Consider the following 19,290-nt stretch of genomic DNA (forward strand, 5'->3'; position numbering starts at 1 on the left):
ACCAGTTGATGAACCATAATATATTTTAGGTAAATGGATCAAATGTCAAGTTAGTGGTGTGATGAAGCTAAAAAATGTTTTCCGATCAACATCTGTAGAATGGCACAGGGCTTAAAACTTTGTAGGCCGGTTGGTCATGACCAGCATATAAACCCTATTGCTTTTTAGTCAGTCCGACAAATGTCATCGTCGCTATGACAGTAAGCTGAAAATACACAAATTCGTATCAGTTATTGAAAAGGGCTTAGATCTAGAGACTTACAACATGGTAGAGGTCCCTAAAACATGACCGGCACCCTAACTTTTTCGACGTCAGTTGATCAAAGGTCATTGTCATGGTGACGTTGAGTTGAAAATCCGATTTCGTTCAATAACTGAATAATGCTAGTATCCAGGTACTTAAAACTTGCCATGCTGGTGAAATGCATCTGCTTTCTTTCGGTCATGTTTCAAAACCATTTGCAGCGTCTTCGATGCGTTGCTCAAAATTAGTCCTGTTATATCAATTAAATGTGATTGCATACGTATCATGTATGTGTGTGACGCGATCTGTCTTCCAATGTTCAGTACTCTATCGATAACGTAAAAAGAATAAGATACGTTAAGATACAAGATACAATAATCTTTATTTAAAGTCTGGTATGTGTTAACAAGAAACATTAGCTCAATGAGCTATTTTCCGACATGAATAACAGACACACATAACATATCAAATACAAAATAACAATGAGCTTGTGACCTGGAAATAAAAGCATATATGTTAAAATGAACACATATTAAAGCAAGTATTTACAAAAGCCATTCGTTATCATAATCATGAATACAAATTTCAAATAGTAAAATTGGATAAGCGCATCGAAAAACAGTGATAACAGCAACAAGTTTTCACAGCTGTACGGCCAGTCCACACGCTCACGGTTCCACTAGTTGATATACCACTGTAAAATGGTTAGTTCTCTCAAAAGTATAACTTAAAGGGTAATCATATACATTGAAATAGCAAAATTGTAAGTAGCAAAATAGACATAGGTATAAACGCTTAAAAGAAGACAAAAGTTTTAGCCATTATTATAATATTTTAGATTAGATAGAATGAATTAAAGATTAAATTAAAAAAAATAAAACTATTGTGGTGCTAGTATTGACAAGCTATAAACATAGTTCACATGAAAATAAGATAAACTAATTAAAGGCCTAGTTTAAGCCTTCTATAAGTGCCCCCCCCCCCCCCAAAAAAAAAACAAAAAAAAAAAAACAACAACAACAACAACGTGTATTTGTACACAACATCTGTTAATTGATCTTAATTGTATTGACTAATTGGCTTATCAGATCTCTAATCTGAGTATCCTGCTGTGCAGTTTTCGATGTTTTATTATAAGAATGGACCCTAAATGGCCCTGAGCCAATAAACGAATACACAGAAAATTGGCCCCTACTGTGACACCAGTGCAACTAGCAGGAGATGCACAGCACGGGATTATCATGCCAAACATTCCTTAAACTAGGCCTTTAAGAAACAGATAAACACGCCATTGTTCAATGGAATACAGTTATAGTTTAGAGTATTTGCAGAGTACGTGTATATTTTTATAGACACTAAAGACTGTATCCTTAGCGTTGCACACTTGTTTATGTTTTAGTATTTTCATATAATGCATGTGTCATTCAGTTGACCAAGAACTAGCCAGAGAGTGATATGGCGTAAGACTATGCGGCTTATAACTCTAAATGAGTGTGAGGCTAGTAGGTCAAAGAACAAAGTCATCAGTCAATATATTTTGTCGTGGAAATCGCATAATTTTAAATGTGGATTATTCAGAATTGGAACAGCCATGAAAATGTCATGCTTGTAATTGGCACGGCGAGGAAGAGAGACAGTACGATAAATGGACAGGTTATTTCGAAAACACTCTTGTTGTACAGGTAGGGCCCTAACTCCGTTTGCCAATCTATATCAATTCGAATGTAGCTAGGCCCGTCGCTTCAATTCCATACTGTTCTAACAGCATTTGTTAGTGTTTTGAAAAAAAATGAGTTTAAAGTTGTTATAACTGTTTTGTTTGTAAACGTAATTTCAACAATTTTTAAAGACCATTTAAAATGCAATGTGTCGATGATACATACAAACTCATTAGCATGCAGTTATTTATTTTTTTAAATATTTACTTTTAATAAAAAAATGACCACAAATGTCACGCTATTGTTAGGTTCAATGGTTTCCATACTGTTCTAATTGAGATAGAACAGTTTGTGTATGTGATATTGTACACGCATTTTTGTTATTAAGTGTGTTTGTCAAGCCTTCCAAACTGTTCTAACTTTTAAGCGTTTTTGGTTTGTTAAAGAAATGAGTCACGTGTCGTTGACACCATGATTTCATTGGCCAATTTAAGACTTAGAACAGTCTGGGAGTTATGAGAGCTGGAGATTTTGAGATAGAACAGAGAGTAATGTAAAAATAACTCCTTAAGTATTATAGATAGACTGTTCTAAGTTAGTCAAAGAGAAATGGCTTGAAAAAAAAAAACGATTTTAATGATATAAAAATCTAAAAACAACCCAATCGACTTAGAACAGTATGAAAATAAAGCCACGCCGAGCCAGTAGTTAGTGTATCTTTAGTGATGTCCATGAACCTGTTATAGCCTTTTTCTTTATTTGATTTTGACAGACTGTATTGACCTTTGAAAACCTACGATATACCCACAAGATGGCAGTCGAATTAAGTTTTAACTTTGAGATAGATACACAAAACTATTACGTCACTATCTTGTTTATCCCATGATCTTTAAATTTGACCCGATATTTGTTTGTCACGTAAAAATATTCAGTCAAAAAAAATAAGACAAACTTAAATTTCAGAAAATTTTGTTCGGGAATTAAATTTCCAAATGGGCTTATTTATATGTTATGAGTTTATCCATATTTTATTGTTACAAACAAAATTTCCTCACGTTAATCGTGCTCTATCGGGTTGCTTTTTAACTAGAGCTACATTTTTATGGGAAACATGGTTTGATTCATTTACTGTTCATAAAAATGAGACAGATCGAAATGTAAATCGTAAATTAATATGCAGGCCATGTTTGCTGTTTGGGTTTCGGGGAGATTCTTTTAACGAAGAGTGCGCTTATTTGAGTTTTCTACTAGTTGGATATCTTCCAATAAAAATTGTTAAAAAGATAGACTGGCTTATATTCTTACCTGAAGCATTACCCTTAACCCTTCAGCCGTACATGTGGTGTTTTATACCTTTTAAAAAAACATTTCTAAAAATTATGTGCAGGCCCGTGCTTACAGTGCCTACGTGGAGCTATGCCAGTTGCGACGATCCCTACATGATCCGTACATAGCATACCTGGAGTATATATGTTTACCAATGAATTACATGTTTTGCGTAGTAAAACATATGCATACATGGTGACATGGTTGTGGACGATACCGAATGTCTTTATTTAAACTAAAATACTTTTAGCAATGCATTCTCGGATCGCTTTATTACATGATCGTAACCTGATCGTTCGGGTTTTCATAATCATTGAAAACCTCAGTTGCATTTACGCAATTGTGTCATCGCTTTTTAATTAAAATGATTTTCAACAAATTAGCAAGTAAGCATAATTCAATGTACTAGCCATTTACTCAAAGCATTATTTTTGAACGGATTAGGAAATCTTTTGAACTTCTCTGTTTTAAAGTGAATGGCAAAACATGATTAATGGAATGTAAATTCGGGGGGGGGGGGGGCTATTGTGATTGTTGGTTAGGCGTTTTTCACAACGGATTCAAGCTGAAGTATGTTCTAAGTTTTAGCAAACTACCGAACGTGCCCGCGTGCTTTGTCGGGCTGCTAGTAGAGAGGTCTTATTCACTGTTTTGAATTGCAATCGGCAGGAAAACCTAATGACACATTGAACATACTTTAAAAAATTAATTACACATTTTTCAAAGTAAAACCACCGTGGCTTGATGACAGGGGCGGAAATTATAGTCCTACTGGTTATCTACTTGACCATAGCTATCCACCGATCCTAAATCATAAACTGAAACAGTCCATCCCCTGTTGAGCTTTGTGAATAACCGTAAACTTGAATTTTAAAACTGAAGAAAAACTCTTATCAAAGTGTATACGATACGCTATCATAACTTAGTACAATTCAATGCGGAAGAAAACGTACTGACAAAGTGCGCATGATGCGATATCATAACTCACGTTTAAAACATAAATAAGATAGTGTTGTTAAAATAAGTATGTTTTATTTCCTTATGAATACATGTGTTTATCTTCATTAAATTGAAATACAAGCTACGATCTTATCTTCGTTTGTTTTTTTCCAAATTAAATACACAAATGTTGTATGTTAATTATGAAAATTGGTTTTAAAGTGTGTAATTTCACGAAAGAACTATAACAAAATGTTTCGTTATGTTTTTCATTTACGCCACATTCCATTTCGTCTGTGAAGGTTTTGTAACAATTTGAAATTCCTTTATCTGGGTTAAACATTGAACAAATATTGAGGAGATAAAATTCGCATCATTATAACTTGAAGATTATACTACAGTGTTCGGCATGATTGTGGAGATGGTATTGCTCATGGACATTTATACTCAGTGTATCCAAAAAAGCCGTGGTGTCGCAATTGAGTTTCCGAAAGTTGCCCATGGTTTTGCAATCGAGTTTTCGAAGACTGTTGAAATTTGTCAATTATAAGATCAGAAAAGTGCAGAGGTCTCAAAATATAGTGTCCAAAAAGAGTCGAGGTATCAAAATCGAGATCCGAAAAGTGCGGAAGTATCTCTTGACGGATGATGGATGGACGGGCACCTGATGGCGGCTGGGGCTGGATGATCGCCGCTTCCGCTTTTCTCGCGACAATGTTTATAGATGGCGTCAAGTACTCGTTCGGTGTGCTTTTCTTGGAGCTGATGGGTGCTTTTCGGGGATCAAAGAGCGAGACGTCCCTCATCATGTCCCTACAACTAGGCGCTATGTTACTCTCAGGTAATCAAGTCACGCATAACGGTTTCTCTTCGATATTGATACCGTGGTTAAACATACGCGCGATATACAAACGTTTATCTCGCGTAGGAATTTCGCATTCGAAACTCCTCGGCCATCTTTCATCGAAAACAACCCCAAATGAGTGCCAGCACACCGGTAGATGTAGTTCGTAAAAAAAAAAAAAATAGTATAAATTAAGTGTAGCGTTTTAACGTGTATTTTGTATATCTAAGTTTAAACTGATTGCCAGTGAAGTGTATTATTGCATAAATAAGATTACAAATCCAAAGAATTAACACACTAAGTTTAACAACTCAATTGAAATTACTACGCGATCTACTTACAGCGTAGTAAAATGTACAGATATCTGAAATTGTAAACCGTTAATTTACATCCGAGGTTGAGTCGATGGAAACTGTCCAATTTGTTCCGAATAAAGGATTCGATAAAAGATTTTGATCTTTTATCACTCTTTTTACTTTTTGTATATTGTAATATGCTCAAATTAGACAGACACTGGTATTTTTATATCGACTGAAATTTATGCAATAAATAAAGTATCATTATTTGCTATGAAACATGCATATTATACACTTGCGTTTCCATGTCGATTGAAATTAAATATCATTCTTTGTGTGTGGTTGGTATTAAAATATAGAAAAAATGCATATCGAGAAATTTCTTATTTTTATTTTTTTGGAAAGCTATTTCTTTGCAGATAAAAAACACTTGCAATGCATTTGTGTAATTGCAATTAAATGCCAAAGGCCATAGGATAACAAGCTGCAGCTGAAAATTATCGCGCGTGACGTCAGAATTTACTTTATTCTATACTTATGCATGACAGACGCTCATATTCTTTTTATATTTTGTATATGCAATGGTATTAGCTTGACACGTTTATGGTCATTCTTTCAGGGCCATTGTCAAGCGCTTTGGTCAACCGGTTCGGCTGCAGAAGGACGGCGCTTGTTGGTACATTCCTTGCTTTCATTGGATTTCTTGCCAGTTCCTTTGCTACTTCCCTGATATGGTTGTATGTAACCTTCGGCATTGTCGCAGGTATGTTAGGTCAGATCAATGTGTGACCTTGGCCAATGGCTTTGTCCGTTGTTTAAGGATTGATCGAACTGGTTTTTGCTCGTTTTCCCTACTGCGTTCATACAACAAAAACGCAAGAAAAAGTACCATCAATACATTTTATTTAATTATTCATTACGATTGAAAATGAACAGTATCTTCTAAAATTGTTTACGTATTATAGTATAATTATATACGCTTGTGTAAGAGAATAGCTGATATTTGTAACGACGTTTTCCTTGCTGACGGCGCGCTTATGCAATCGGAGCCCAATATTTGAATTTTCAATGACGTCATAACTCCCTTCATTTTATACAAAAACGAACTCTACAGAGGATGAATGTAAAATAGAATATTTTTAATTAAATACTATGTGCAGTTGTCTGAGTGGTCAGTTTCAGTTTTATTTATGAACTAGGCCTATTTGTGCATCAGTTGGTTTGTTTGTTCTTAAAAAATGACATGGCATGAACACAAAGAAACATGATTAATACAACAACGTTTAAACAATGATGCTGGGATATGTATTGATTTTAATTTGAATAAAGGTTATAAACAACAACAATACTATTTAGATCAAACAGTTATAAATAAGACTGTATTAACAAATGTTTACAGGAAATAACAAGGAAAAACTACATTTTAATAATTTTGTTTACTATTATTTTCTAATTATTTAAACAACATTTGTTCGCAAGATGTTACTTATGTGATAAACCTTATTCACCAACTATCATTATATTTGGAGTTTATTTCTTGATGTTCAAAATTAGCTACAAATAATGACGCTGACATAATCCTCGATCCCCCAAACCTCAGAACCATATTACAAAAGTCGTTCTAGGACTGAGCCCGCAAGCTAATACTTTTTACTTTCATTATTAATGTACCCGTTGTTGCAACATGGTACCATATCGTACGACTATATACAGATGTTAGTAAACGATTTGCATTAAATAAGGAAATATGTTTGTGTCAGTGGAAGACTGCAATATATTTCACCGAGTGTGCACCAAATACTTGAAAACAATCTTGTGGTGCTAACGAAATGAAATTTATTGCGATCTTAAACAAAACAAACCGTTTTTCTTGTCATTGTATGCCTAGAAAGGATATTAATTCACGTATAATTGTAGTAGAAGAGCCTAACTGTATGCAAGAGTATCGCCATTTCGGAAGAATGTCTCAGCCCTGGGCGCGCTGACCATTGATTTGGACATAAGATTGGGCTAAAATCATAAAACTGTGAACTATTTCAAATTCATATTTGAAACAGTGATATATGACTTTTATATTACTGAGAAAGCTCCTTTAATCACCAGAAAGTATATAATACATGGCTATATGCAACTTTAGTATAGATACTAGTATATAATTATTTAAAAATCAATTCAGCGTACATACTTCACTTATGTTCACAGTTGACAGATCAAAAATGTTTCAGGGGTAGGCTTCTGTTTGATGAACATGCCGCCGTACATAATGCTCAGCCGCTATTTTGATAAGCGCCTGTCCTTGGCATTCGGTATTGGCACGACGGGGTCTGGTATTGGAACACTGTTGTTTAACCCACTTTCAAAGGTAACACGTTTTATCTAAACATTGTTATATATTAACCAGAATTTTCAAAAGAGGCGAGTTCGTTGACAACTGCGCTAGTCAGACAACACATCATGTGTATTCAATATTTTTTATATGGTGATGTTATCTGTATTTTCTTATACCTTGAATTAATGTTTATTTCCGTGTGTGACAATTGCCAATATGGTCTAAAAATAACGACTTAGCGAACTCGCAAGAAAATTCTTTTTCGATTGACCCTGTAGTTTTGATCTGAGTAACTTTGGTAAATCATCCAGAACAGAAATCTACAAAACTCTGAATTAAATATGAACGTAATGTTTATTACCTATAGATGGCACTTAGTATGCAACATACGTATCTAAAGGATGTTCATTGAATTCATACACTATTTTTTATATATATTTTGATATTAGTATACATTTCTAGGTTCTGATTGATACATATACCTGGAGAGGAACGATACTAATTGAGGCTGGGATCATTCTGAATGGGTTGCTGTGTGCACTTGTGTTAAGACCACTTCCTAAAAAGGGTCTGAAAATGCACGCAGAAGAAAACGGGATTGGAAAATCAGAAGATGATCCCATCGAGCTCCGGGAAAGATTGATTGCAGTAGATAATGATACCGAAGAGGAAGGTTTTATTGATGGTATTGATAAAGGCGATGAGAAAATTACACTTAAAAAACCCAACGATTTTAAAGAAATTCATATTTCAAATAATCAGCTACATGAACGGGGATCAAAGGAATGTGCAATGAAACATAGCGAAAACATAGCAGATACAGAAGATACAGAGGATACATCAGAAGAGAAAAGTAAACGCTTACATGAGAACAATGAAGGCGCAGCAGGTGCCAAGCGGTGGATCAGCTTTGCACCTCTGAAAAATCCGAGCTTTCTTTTGTTCATATTGAGTAATATATTGACAGAACTAGCCCTGAATGTACCGTTTTCTTTCCTTCCTGACCTCATGGTACAGAAAGGATACCAAAGATCACAAGCAGTCTGGATATTGTTCATTATGGGTAGGAAATTATGTATAATTCCATTTGCTTACAATTCGCCTAACGCTAATCCATCCCCCCTCCCAAAAAAAGCTACTGCTTATTGGAGTGAATCTTCTGTGTTTCGTTATCAGAATGGCAACTTTAATGCTGAAGATTTTGTAACCTGCAAATAAATTCTGATTCTATGGATGATATCAATTCTCCCAACTGACACACAAATTGAGAGATTTACTAGTCTCATGATAACCATGGACAAATGCACGTTGACATTGATTCCATTCATTATTTTGTAATACAAACCAGACACTTATCGAGGGCAATCTTTATCCGAGTTACCGCCATTTCCGTTTGATTCAATTGTTTTTCTATATACATGTAAATGAATTCCAAACTAGTACATATAGTATAAAAAAACTCGTAGCGGACTGAAAAAAAATACTCCCCAAACTTTATATTTAACAAGTTTTTCAATTTGTATCATTTGATGTTTATGCTGACTTTGAAAGTACTGTAAAATACTTTTATGACAAATATGATAGTATAACGATGTATTCCTGATTGTATTGTCATTATTATTTCTTGAAATTCACATTGTCAGTGTATCAAGTACATAGTATATATGGAATGTGGTGTCAAAAATTTCTAAATGAAGATGTGTATGACTGTGTGGTATGTCTGTGATTCTTGTACATAGTGCGTATCTTGTTTATTGTTAATAAGGCCTTTGTCTTTTGCATTTTAACAAAGTCTTTTTAAAATGTTTGATAACAGTGGTTGTCCATCTAGTTTCCATAGTATGTTATTAAGTTTCAATGCTAGTCTTAAACATTGATGCAACCATCCAAAGGTTTGATGTCGTTAATGTCGTGTGTTTTTTTGCATTTCAGGATTAATGAGTACTATAGCTCGCATCCTGTTAGGCTTTATTGCTGACTTCCAGTGCATAAACAGGGCGAAACTCTGCGGGGCCATATTGGTGGTAAACGGATGTTTGCTCGTCTTGGTGCCTTTCTCATTTAATTATGCTTCGTTTGTTGCCTTCGGTGTTATCTTTGGTTTTACAGCAGGTACGCTCAATGTATTTGAGCTCGATTAAAAATATAACCATAATTGATTTATTATGTTATTACCCGTATAGTGTAACTTAAAAAATGACACGTGATGAAAGCGGGCCTTGCGGACATTTTTTGTGTATTTTATCAATGCCCACAAAACACCTTATTGTATATACAGTATATAAAATAAGACCAACATTGATCTGTGTTTTTATATTAATAATGAAAACCCAGAAATGTATTATCTTCATTTCTTAACTGGAATATTAATCAATTGTATGTGGCACCAACTTATTACCAGCGGTTTTAGTCTCCATTATAAGCTCTCTACATCCCTCGATTGACCAATGCAGGTGGTTCCAATTCATTACGAGCGGTCTTTATCCCTTGTCTTTTTATATTGATCATTGCATGTGGATCCAACTCATTATTTACGGAAGTTATTTTCTCTTTTAACGTAGTGTTTTCACATTTCAGGTGGTTCCAATTCATTACGAGCGGTCTTAATTCCACATCTGTTTGGAGTGGAGACGGCCGCTGACACTTTTGGTCTATGTTTTTTCTTCAGTGCCATTTCAGCATTTGTTGGTCTTCCAAAATCAGGTATGTTTTATACTCCTTCAAATCACGTGACTTTCACATGTTAAATATACACACATCATGACTTCTCGGAAGAACGGACATTGCATGTAATCATAAAACTGCTGCGAAGCAACGACATATCATAATCGGTAATGGAATTATTCAATGGAAACCTTTGAAAGAGGTCAACTCTGCGGGAAATGACAGCGAGTAACTAAAAGGCTTATTGACAGTTAAGAGTGCGAAACGACTTGCAGCGTGTTCAGAAAAACTTTTCCGCGCTTTTTAAACCAGTATGCGTTATTTTGAGACGACTCAGCTGGGACAGTGACATAATAATTATTGTTGCGTTTATTCTTTCTAGTCCATTGAAGTTTCAGACCTTCACGAACGTATTTAGAATTTGAGGTTTGCAATTGCGTCGAGGATTTAAGACCGATTGTGAAAAGGCACCAAAAAATAGTTGCATAGAGTATATTTTTCTAACACTAATTACTTGTTAAACTAGAGTCAATAGTTAAAGGTAGCATATATTTGGTGTTTGCGTGGGCCAATGAAAATCGATGAGTTTTGAAAGTTTCTGTTCATTTATTTTACATAGATCGATTCTGATGAATGCACCAACAAAAACCCAAATAAGTTTGTGTCCAATTATGACGATCAACAGAAATAGAGTGGGGCCTCATTTTTCTTTAGGTCGTCAAAATTGAACTCGTAACTCGTACCATATTCGTAATTGGAAACCATTACGTGTCGCAGTATTAATTTGATACAGTATATAAATATTCAATATTATTAGTATAGTATAAATCTATTGATTCAAGCAATAACTTCTACCTGTCAACCAAAAGCTAAATTCTATTTTTATTGTTATTATGTAGTCAATTTATCAATCTAACATAAGTTTTGTTTTCAGGAGCGTTGTACGACGCCACTGGTGGCTATATTCTACCGTTCACCGTCGCCGGAGCGGAGTATGCACTCAGTGGACTTCTTGTCTTTTCAATGCCATTTTTCCTAAGACGTTTCAAATTAAAATAGATAATATACATAGTGTTTCGTTTATATCATTCATTCCATACAACAACATGCATATATCCTGCAGGCGGGGATGAAGTAGAATTAAATTAACTTATATAGATGCATTGGAGAAAGAAGAAGAAGTGTGTAACAGGATGTAAAGAAATAGTGAGGAAGGAAAAAAGGTATGAGGAAGGACGTCGAAGATAAAGTGGTGGTGGAGGAAATTATAAAATAAGGTAAGAAAGAAATACGGAAAGAGGGTTTGAAGCAATGAGAATGGAAGGGGAAATGTACAAGGAAGGAAATAGGATCGAAGGGGTTTGAGAGGAAACAAGGTATACAAGGAAGGAACGGGAATATCAAGATTTGGGGGAAATAAAGTACAAGCAATGAAGTTGAGAGAAAACAAATTGATTTGAAATAAGGTACGAGCAAAGAATAGTAGAGAGAACGTAATTGGATGGGAAATAAGGTACAATCAGTGGAGTGTAAAGAAAAAGTAATTGGATTGGAAATAAGGCATGGAAATCAAGGTGAGGGAGAGCAAGTAAATGGATGTGAAATACCGTATGGAAAATTGGAGAGAAAAGGTAATTGAATTGGAAGGGTACGGAAAGGCTAAGGAGAGAGAAAGCAATCGGATGGGAAATAAGGCATGGAAATGAAGTAGGCAGAGAATGTAATTTCATAAAAATAAGGTATGTAATTAAGGTGTACAGAGACAGTAATTGGACAGTGGATAAGGTACGAGCAATGCAGTGAAGAGAAAAAGTAATTGAATGAGATAAATTTATGGCAATGAAGTGGAGGGAGAATGTAACTGAAAGGGGAAAATACAAGCAATGATGCGGTGAGAGAGAAAAACAATTGGATGGGAAATAATCAACGGGTACGGGAATCAAATGTAGAAGAACAATGATAATGGAAATATCAATAAGGTTTGAGTACGGGAATGGCGAAAGAAAGGCGTGTGAGATGATATAGGGTCCGGTGAAGGAAGTTTAAAGACTTTTTATCGAAGTTGAGTAAGGAAAAAAGATGAGTGAAGAAATAATGTACGTTTGAGAAAGGAGGGAAACAATGAGGGAAATGGGTAGAAGAAAAATAAGAACGGGGAAGGAAGTGGAAAGAAAACATTGTGAGAGAGATGTTGTACGGTAACAAACAATATCAGAAAAGCGTGGATTAGGAGACACTCTACGGGGAGGAAGTAAGAGTGAACGAGTAGGAATTATAGAACAAGGGGAAACGAGAGAAATGGGTGCGATAATGTGAACTAGGAAGTCGAGAAAGAAAGGGTTGTAGAGAAAATAATGTTCTTGGTCAGAAAGGGGGCGATAAATGAAAGGGTGGTTGAGAAATTAAGGAATGAGGAAAACTTGAGGCAAAGTATTGGTGAGCAAATAAGTAGGGGGGGGGGGGGCGGGGGCGGGGTTGGAATAGAAAGGGTGGGAAAGAAAATAAGGAAAGAGAAAATGGTGTGGGGTAGGAAATAAGGTACAAAAACGTTGTGTTAAAAAACCGTATAAGATGTATTAAAAAAAAAGAAAGGATGTGAATGGAAATTTGAGAGGAGATAAAAAGTGTTGAAAGATAGGTGGGATATTTGAGGTACGATAAAGGAAGTGGAAGGGGGAAAAGTGTGAAAGGAAATAAGTGAATCAAAAGTGAAGAAAATGTGCGGTATGAAATAAAGTAAGAGGTAGCGGAGAGAACGGGTTGGCGATGAAATACGATATCAGGAAGGAAGTGGAATAACAAAGGCTGTAAGTGGAAATAAGGTACGAAGAATAAATTTAGACAGAACGTGTGTTACTTAGATTAGAGGGAGAAAGTGTGACGAGAAATGGTGTAAAGAGAAATAAGGTAAGACGGATGAAATGGGGAGAGATAATGGGGGCGAAGAAGTACGGGTTGAAGAAGTCGAGGGAGAAAAAGGGTGTGAGAGAAACGCAGGTAACGTTATGATGAATGGATTTGGTAATAGGTTGAGGATACGAGGAAGGCAGCGTGGATATAAAGGTTGAGAGCATAACATGTTTTGAGGAAGGAAGTGGGGGGATTTTAAGGAAATACGGTACTAGAAAGATGGTTGGGAGAGAACGGTTTGGAGGATAAATCATATATGAATAAGGAAGTGGGGAGTGAACGGTTTGGTGATTATATAAGCTACGATGAAAAAATTGGGGATGGAAAGGGTGCGTGAGGATTTAGTTATGAGGAAGAATTGTTGGGGGATTATAGGAGAATAGATAATGTAATGGGAAGAAAGTCTGGAGAGAACGATTGGGTGGGAGGAAGTTTAATGACTTAAAGGGGGAGAGATAGAATAGGAGAACAAAAGGTATTATGAATGAATGTTTGATAGAAACGGGCGTGAGAGGACAGTTAGTCCGATGAAGGACATGTGGGGAGAAATAATGGGAGAGGAAATAATGAATAAGAATGAGCAGTGTGAGAGAAGGGCTGGGGGTGGATAAGGTATGTATCATGAAGAGCTAGAATCGTGTTGTATTGTGTTTTTGCCAGGTTCGTTTTGTATTGAAAAACATGGTTTGGTCTCTTTAATGTTAATAAAAATGAACGTGAATTGATGTGCATGCCCGATTTGTTATTCGGGGGCATGCTCCGCAACGATTTATTTAACGCAAGAAGCGAGATGTGAGTTTTCTACTATACCATGTAATGAAATAAGAACGTTTAAAAGCAAGACTTGCTTATATTCTTAGCTGAAGATTATTCCCCCATACCCTTCAGCCTTAGCTGCCTTTGGTTTTACTTTTAAGGTACCATTGTTGAAAATCATGTTTTAGGCCCGGTCTATAGTGCCTACGACGAGCTACGCCAGTAATGATGATCCGTAAAGGATCCGTCAATTTCATGCCTGGTATTTATGTTTACCAATAAATATCAGGTTTTTCATAGTGACAAAAATATATGCATACTTAGGGACATCGTTATGCAGGCATAATTCGGCATTAAGGGCCTGTCACATCTAGCCGAGTTGGCTCGCCGGGGCAATACCGGAGCCCCAATATGGCGATTATCGAGGATCGGTACTAGAATGGCAGGGCGGCGGTATCAATTCGCTAAGAACGGTAGAACATCATCAACAATTCAAAACATAAGCCATAGCAGACGAAGGCCTACATTTCTAGTATTCTGGTTTGGATTCGTAGATTTCGGATCCCGTAATGGATCAGAGGCTCTCGGGTGACCTCAAATCGGTAGTACAACGGCAGTGCAATGGTAGCAATCCACTATGGCTCCGGTCAGCTGTGGCACAGCGGTAGAACAACGGCGGCACCTCGGTAGAATATCGGTGACAGAGAAGTAATATTCGGCTCTGAGGCCGTTACTACATCGGTATTGCTACGGCTAATTGTGATTTCTCGACGGAGCTCTGCCGATATTCTCGGCGTTGTCAATTGTGTGTTCCGGCTTAGTCCCGGCGAGGTACATCGGTAGTGTGTGACGGGTTTATTTGGTGTTTGTTGGTGCATTAGTCATAATCGATATGCTTAAAAATATTGAATAGAAAAGTTAAAAAATCCTCGATTGACACTGGCCCACACAAAAATGTAAAAAAACAAATATTATATAATAAACTCAATAAACAATGCATTCCTGGATCGTTTTAACACAGGATCGTCACTTGATCGATCATAATTCCATAAAAATGGAAAACCGCAGTTGCTTTTTTGCAATTAATTGAATTATTTTCATACAAAATGGCCTTTGTCATTTCGAATAAGCATTGTTAAGGTACTAGCCATTGAATCAAAGGATTGTTTTTTAACGGATTTGGGACTCATTTGAACTTCACGGACTTTAAGTGAATATTAAAAGAAGATTAAAGGTATAAAACAACGGAGCTATTTCGTTTGTTGGTTACAAGGTTTTCAAAACGGATTCAAGATGAAGAGCGTTCAAAATTGTTTTAAACTACCGGAAGTGACCGCGTCCTTTGTCGTGCTGCCAGTAGAGAGGTCATATTGATTGCTTTAATTGCAATGGTCAGGGCAAACGAATCACACATGGGTCATAATGCTTTACAAACACTTCTTTAAAATACTTCCGAAGAATGTTTCAAAGTAAAACAACAGTGGCTTACGAATACTGGGCCTGTCCGAGTAGTATCCATTGTATTATTTATGAAAGGAGCGCACTTTAGATACCTACTTGTGCTCCTAGATCATAGCACTCCATCCAGCCTAAAGTCATAAAACGAAACAATCCAAAAATACTAGTTGACCCTTGTGAATAACCGTATTCCTACGGAACGCTATCGTAACTAAAATTAAATACTGAGAAAAAACTCTTTACTAAGATGTGCGTGAAGTTAGCAGCACAGCTGCATAGCAGCAAGCTGCTAGCAGCAAGTTGATATGATGCTGGCAGCTAGCTGCTACGCTGCTGGCAGCTAGCTGCTACATGTTTTCACTGTAAATATAATGATTTAGGTTTACTATATACTACTTTAGTAAACCATTGTATGCTTTCCAGCTGTTTATAGGAATATAAAAAGAGGTAAGAAAAAAATGAGATTTTACTGTTTTAGATCATTTGGTAAAATTTTGATTGCGACGGGTTTATTAAATAAGTAGACCACCAAAATAATATTTTTTTTCTGAAATACCAATTTCTCATCTTAAAATACAGGAAGGGGCAACGGGACCATACCAACTTAAGGTAATCTTTATTCATCGTATGAAAACGACAATGCCTCAGTTTTTGCATTGTCTGACGGATTACCATTATTAATGTGTATGATAAATGTTAAAAATCCCATTTGACCGAAAATCGAAATTTGCTGCTGTAAAAGCCATTTTGGGTACGAACTGACCAGAAATTTCGACTAAGGGGACCATAACGAAAAGTGGGGGGATGAACTAGGCCACGAGCCCTACAATATGAGCTATTTAGATCGCTGGAGCTTTTGTCCTGAGTAGCCGAAAATAGAGCTCGAAAATCGAAATTTGCTGCTGTAAAAGCCATTTTGGGTACGAACTGACCAGAAATTTCGACTAAGGGGACCATAACGAAAAGTGGGGGGATGAACTAGGCCACGAGCCCTACAATATGAGCTATTTAGATCGCTGGAGCTTTTGTCCTGAGTAGCCGAAAATAGAGCTCGAAAATCGAAATTTGCTGCTGTAAAAGCCATTTTGGGTACGAACTGACCAGAAATTTCGACTAAGGGGACCATAACGAAAAGTGGGGGGATGAACTAGGCCACGAGCCCTACAATATGAGCTATTTAGATCGCTGGAGCTTTTGTCCTGAGTAGCCGAAAATAGAGCTCGAAAATCGAAATTTGCTGCTGTAAAAGCCATTTTGGGTACGAACTGACCAGAAATTTCGACTAAGGGGACCATAACGAAAAGTGGGGGGATGAACTAGGCCACGAGCCCTACAATATGAGCTATTTAGATCGCTGGAGCTTTTGTCCTGAGTAGCCGAAAATAGAGCTCGAAAATCGAAATTTGCTGCTGTAAAAGCCATTTTGGGTACGAACTGACCAGAAATTTCGACTAAGGGGACCATAACGAAAAGTGGGGGGATGAACTAGGCCACGAGCCCTACAATATGAGCTATTTAGATCGCTGGAGCTTTTGTCCTGAGTAGCCGAAAATAGAGCTCGAAAATCGAAATTTGCTGCTGTAAAAGCCATTTTGGGTACGAACTGACCAGAAATTTCGACTAAGGGGACCATAACGAAAAGTGGGGGGATGAACTAGGCCACGAGCCCTACAATATGAGCTATTTAGATCGCTGGAGCTTTTGTCCTGAGTAGCCGAAAATAGAGCTCGAAAATCGAAATTTGCTGCTGTAAAAGCCATTTTGGGTACGAACTGACCAGAAATTTCGACTAAGGGGACCATAACGAAAAGTGGGGGGATGAACTAGGCCACGAGCCCTACAATATGAGCTATTTAGATCGCTGGAGCTTTTGTCCTGAGTAGCCGAAAATAGAGCTCGAAAATCGAAATTTGCTGCTGTAAAAGCCATTTTGGGTACGAACTGACCAGAAATTTCGACTAAGGGGACCATAACGAAAAGTGGGGGGATGAACTAGGCCACGAGCCCTACAATATGAGCTATTTAGATCGCTGGAGCTTTTGTCCTGAGTAGCCGAAAATAGAGCTCGAAAATCGAAATTTGCTGCTGTAAAAGCCATTTTGGGTACGAACTGACCAGAAATTTCGACTAAGGGGACCATAACGAAAAGTGGGGGGATGAACTAGGCCACGAGCCCTACAATATGAGCTATTTAGATCGCTGGAGCTTTTGTCCTGAGTAGCCGAAAATAGAGCTCGAAAATCGAAATTTGCTGCTGTAAAAGCCATTTTGGGTACGAACTGACCAGAAATTTCGACTAAGGGGACCATAACGAAAAGTGGGGGGATGAACTAGGCCACGAGCCCTACAATATGAGCTATTTAGATCGCTGGAGCTTTTGTCCTGAGTAGCCGAAAATAGAGCTCGAAAATCGAAATTTGCTGCTGTAAAAGCCATTTTGGGTACGAACTGACCAGAAATTTCGACTAAGGGGACCATAACGAAAAGTGGGGGGATGAACTAGGCCACGAGCCCTACAATATGAGCTATTTAGATCGCTGGAGCTTTTGTCCTGAGTAGCCGAAAATAGAGCTCGAAAATCGAAATTTGCTGCTGTAAAAGCCATTTTGGGTACGAACTGACCAGAAATTTCGACTAAGGGGACCATAACGAAAAGTGGGGGGATGAACTAGGCCACGAGCCCTACAATATGAGCTATTTAGATCGCTGGAGCTTTTGTCCTGAGTAGCCGAAAATAGAGCTCGAAAATCGAAATTTGCTGCTGTAAAAGCCATTTTGGGTACGAACTGACCAGAAATTTCGACTAAGGGGACCATAACGAAAAGTGGGGGGATGAACTAGGCCACGAGCCCTACAATATGAGCTATTTAGATCGCTGGAGCTTTTGTCCTGAGTAGCCGAAAATAGAGCTCGAAAATCGAAATTTGCTGCTGTAAAAGCCATTTTGGGTACGAACTGACCAGAAATTTCGACTAAGGGGACCATAACGAAAAGTGGGGGGATGAACTAGGCCACGAGCCCTACAATATGAGCTATTTAGATCGCTGGAGCTTTTGTCCTGAGTAGCCGAAAATAGAGCTCGAAAATCGAAATTTGCTGCTGTAAAAGCCATTTTGGGTACGAACTGACCAGAAATTTCGACTAAGGGGACCATAACGAAAAGTGGGGGGATGAACTAGGCCACGAGCCCTACAATATGAGCTATTTAGATCGCTGGAGCTTTTGTCCTGAGTAGCCGAAAATAGAGCTCGAAAATCGAAATTTGCTGCTGTAAAAGCCATTTTGGGTACGAACTGACCAGAAATTTCGACTAAGGGGACCATAACGAAAAGTGGGGGGATGAACTAGGCCACGAGCCCTACAATATGAGCTATTTAGATCGCTGGAGCTTTTGTCCTGAGTAGCCGAAAATAGAGCTCGAAAATCGAAATTTGCTGCTGTAAAAGCCATTTTGGGTACGAACTGACCAGAAATTTCGACTAAGGGGACCATAACGAAAAGTGGGGGGATGAACTAGGCCACGAGCCCTACAATATGAGCTATTTAGATCGCTGGAGCTTTTGTCCTGAGTAGCCGAAAATAGAGCTCGAAAATCGAAATTTGCTGCTGTAAAAGCCATTTTGGGTACGAACTGACCAGAAATTTCGACTAAGGGGACCATAACGAAAAGTGGGGGGATGAACTAGGCCACGAGCCCTACAATATGAGCTATTTAGATCGCTGGAGCTTTTGTCCTGAGTAGCCGAAAATAGAGCTCGAAAATCGAAATTTGCTGCTGTAAAAGCCATTTTGGGTACGAACTGACCAGAAATTTCGACTAAGGGGACCATAACGAAAAGTGGGGGGATGAACTAGGCCACGAGCCC

The 19,290-nt window shown here is 37.5% G+C and overlaps 1 protein-coding gene across 1 annotated transcript; it reads left to right on the forward strand.

Annotated features, from left to right (window-relative positions):
* Positions 1-4,581: 4,581 nt before the first annotated feature.
* Positions 4,582-11,359, forward strand: LOC128219143 (monocarboxylate transporter 3-like). Its single transcript, XM_052926963.1, has 7 exons — positions 4,582-5,008; positions 5,927-6,070; positions 7,533-7,669; positions 8,099-8,699; positions 9,569-9,748; positions 10,214-10,339; positions 11,235-11,359. Exons 1-7 carry the CDS (start codon positions 4,813-4,815, stop codon positions 11,357-11,359), a joined length of 1,509 nt encoding a protein of 502 aa, XP_052782923.1. The 5' UTR covers positions 4,582-4,812.
* Positions 11,360-19,290: the final 7,931 nt, after the last annotated feature.

This window comes from Mya arenaria, chromosome 15 (assembly GCF_026914265.1).
Source record: "Mya arenaria isolate MELC-2E11 chromosome 15, ASM2691426v1".
Taxonomy (NCBI): domain Eukaryota; kingdom Metazoa; phylum Mollusca; class Bivalvia; order Myida; family Myidae; genus Mya; species Mya arenaria.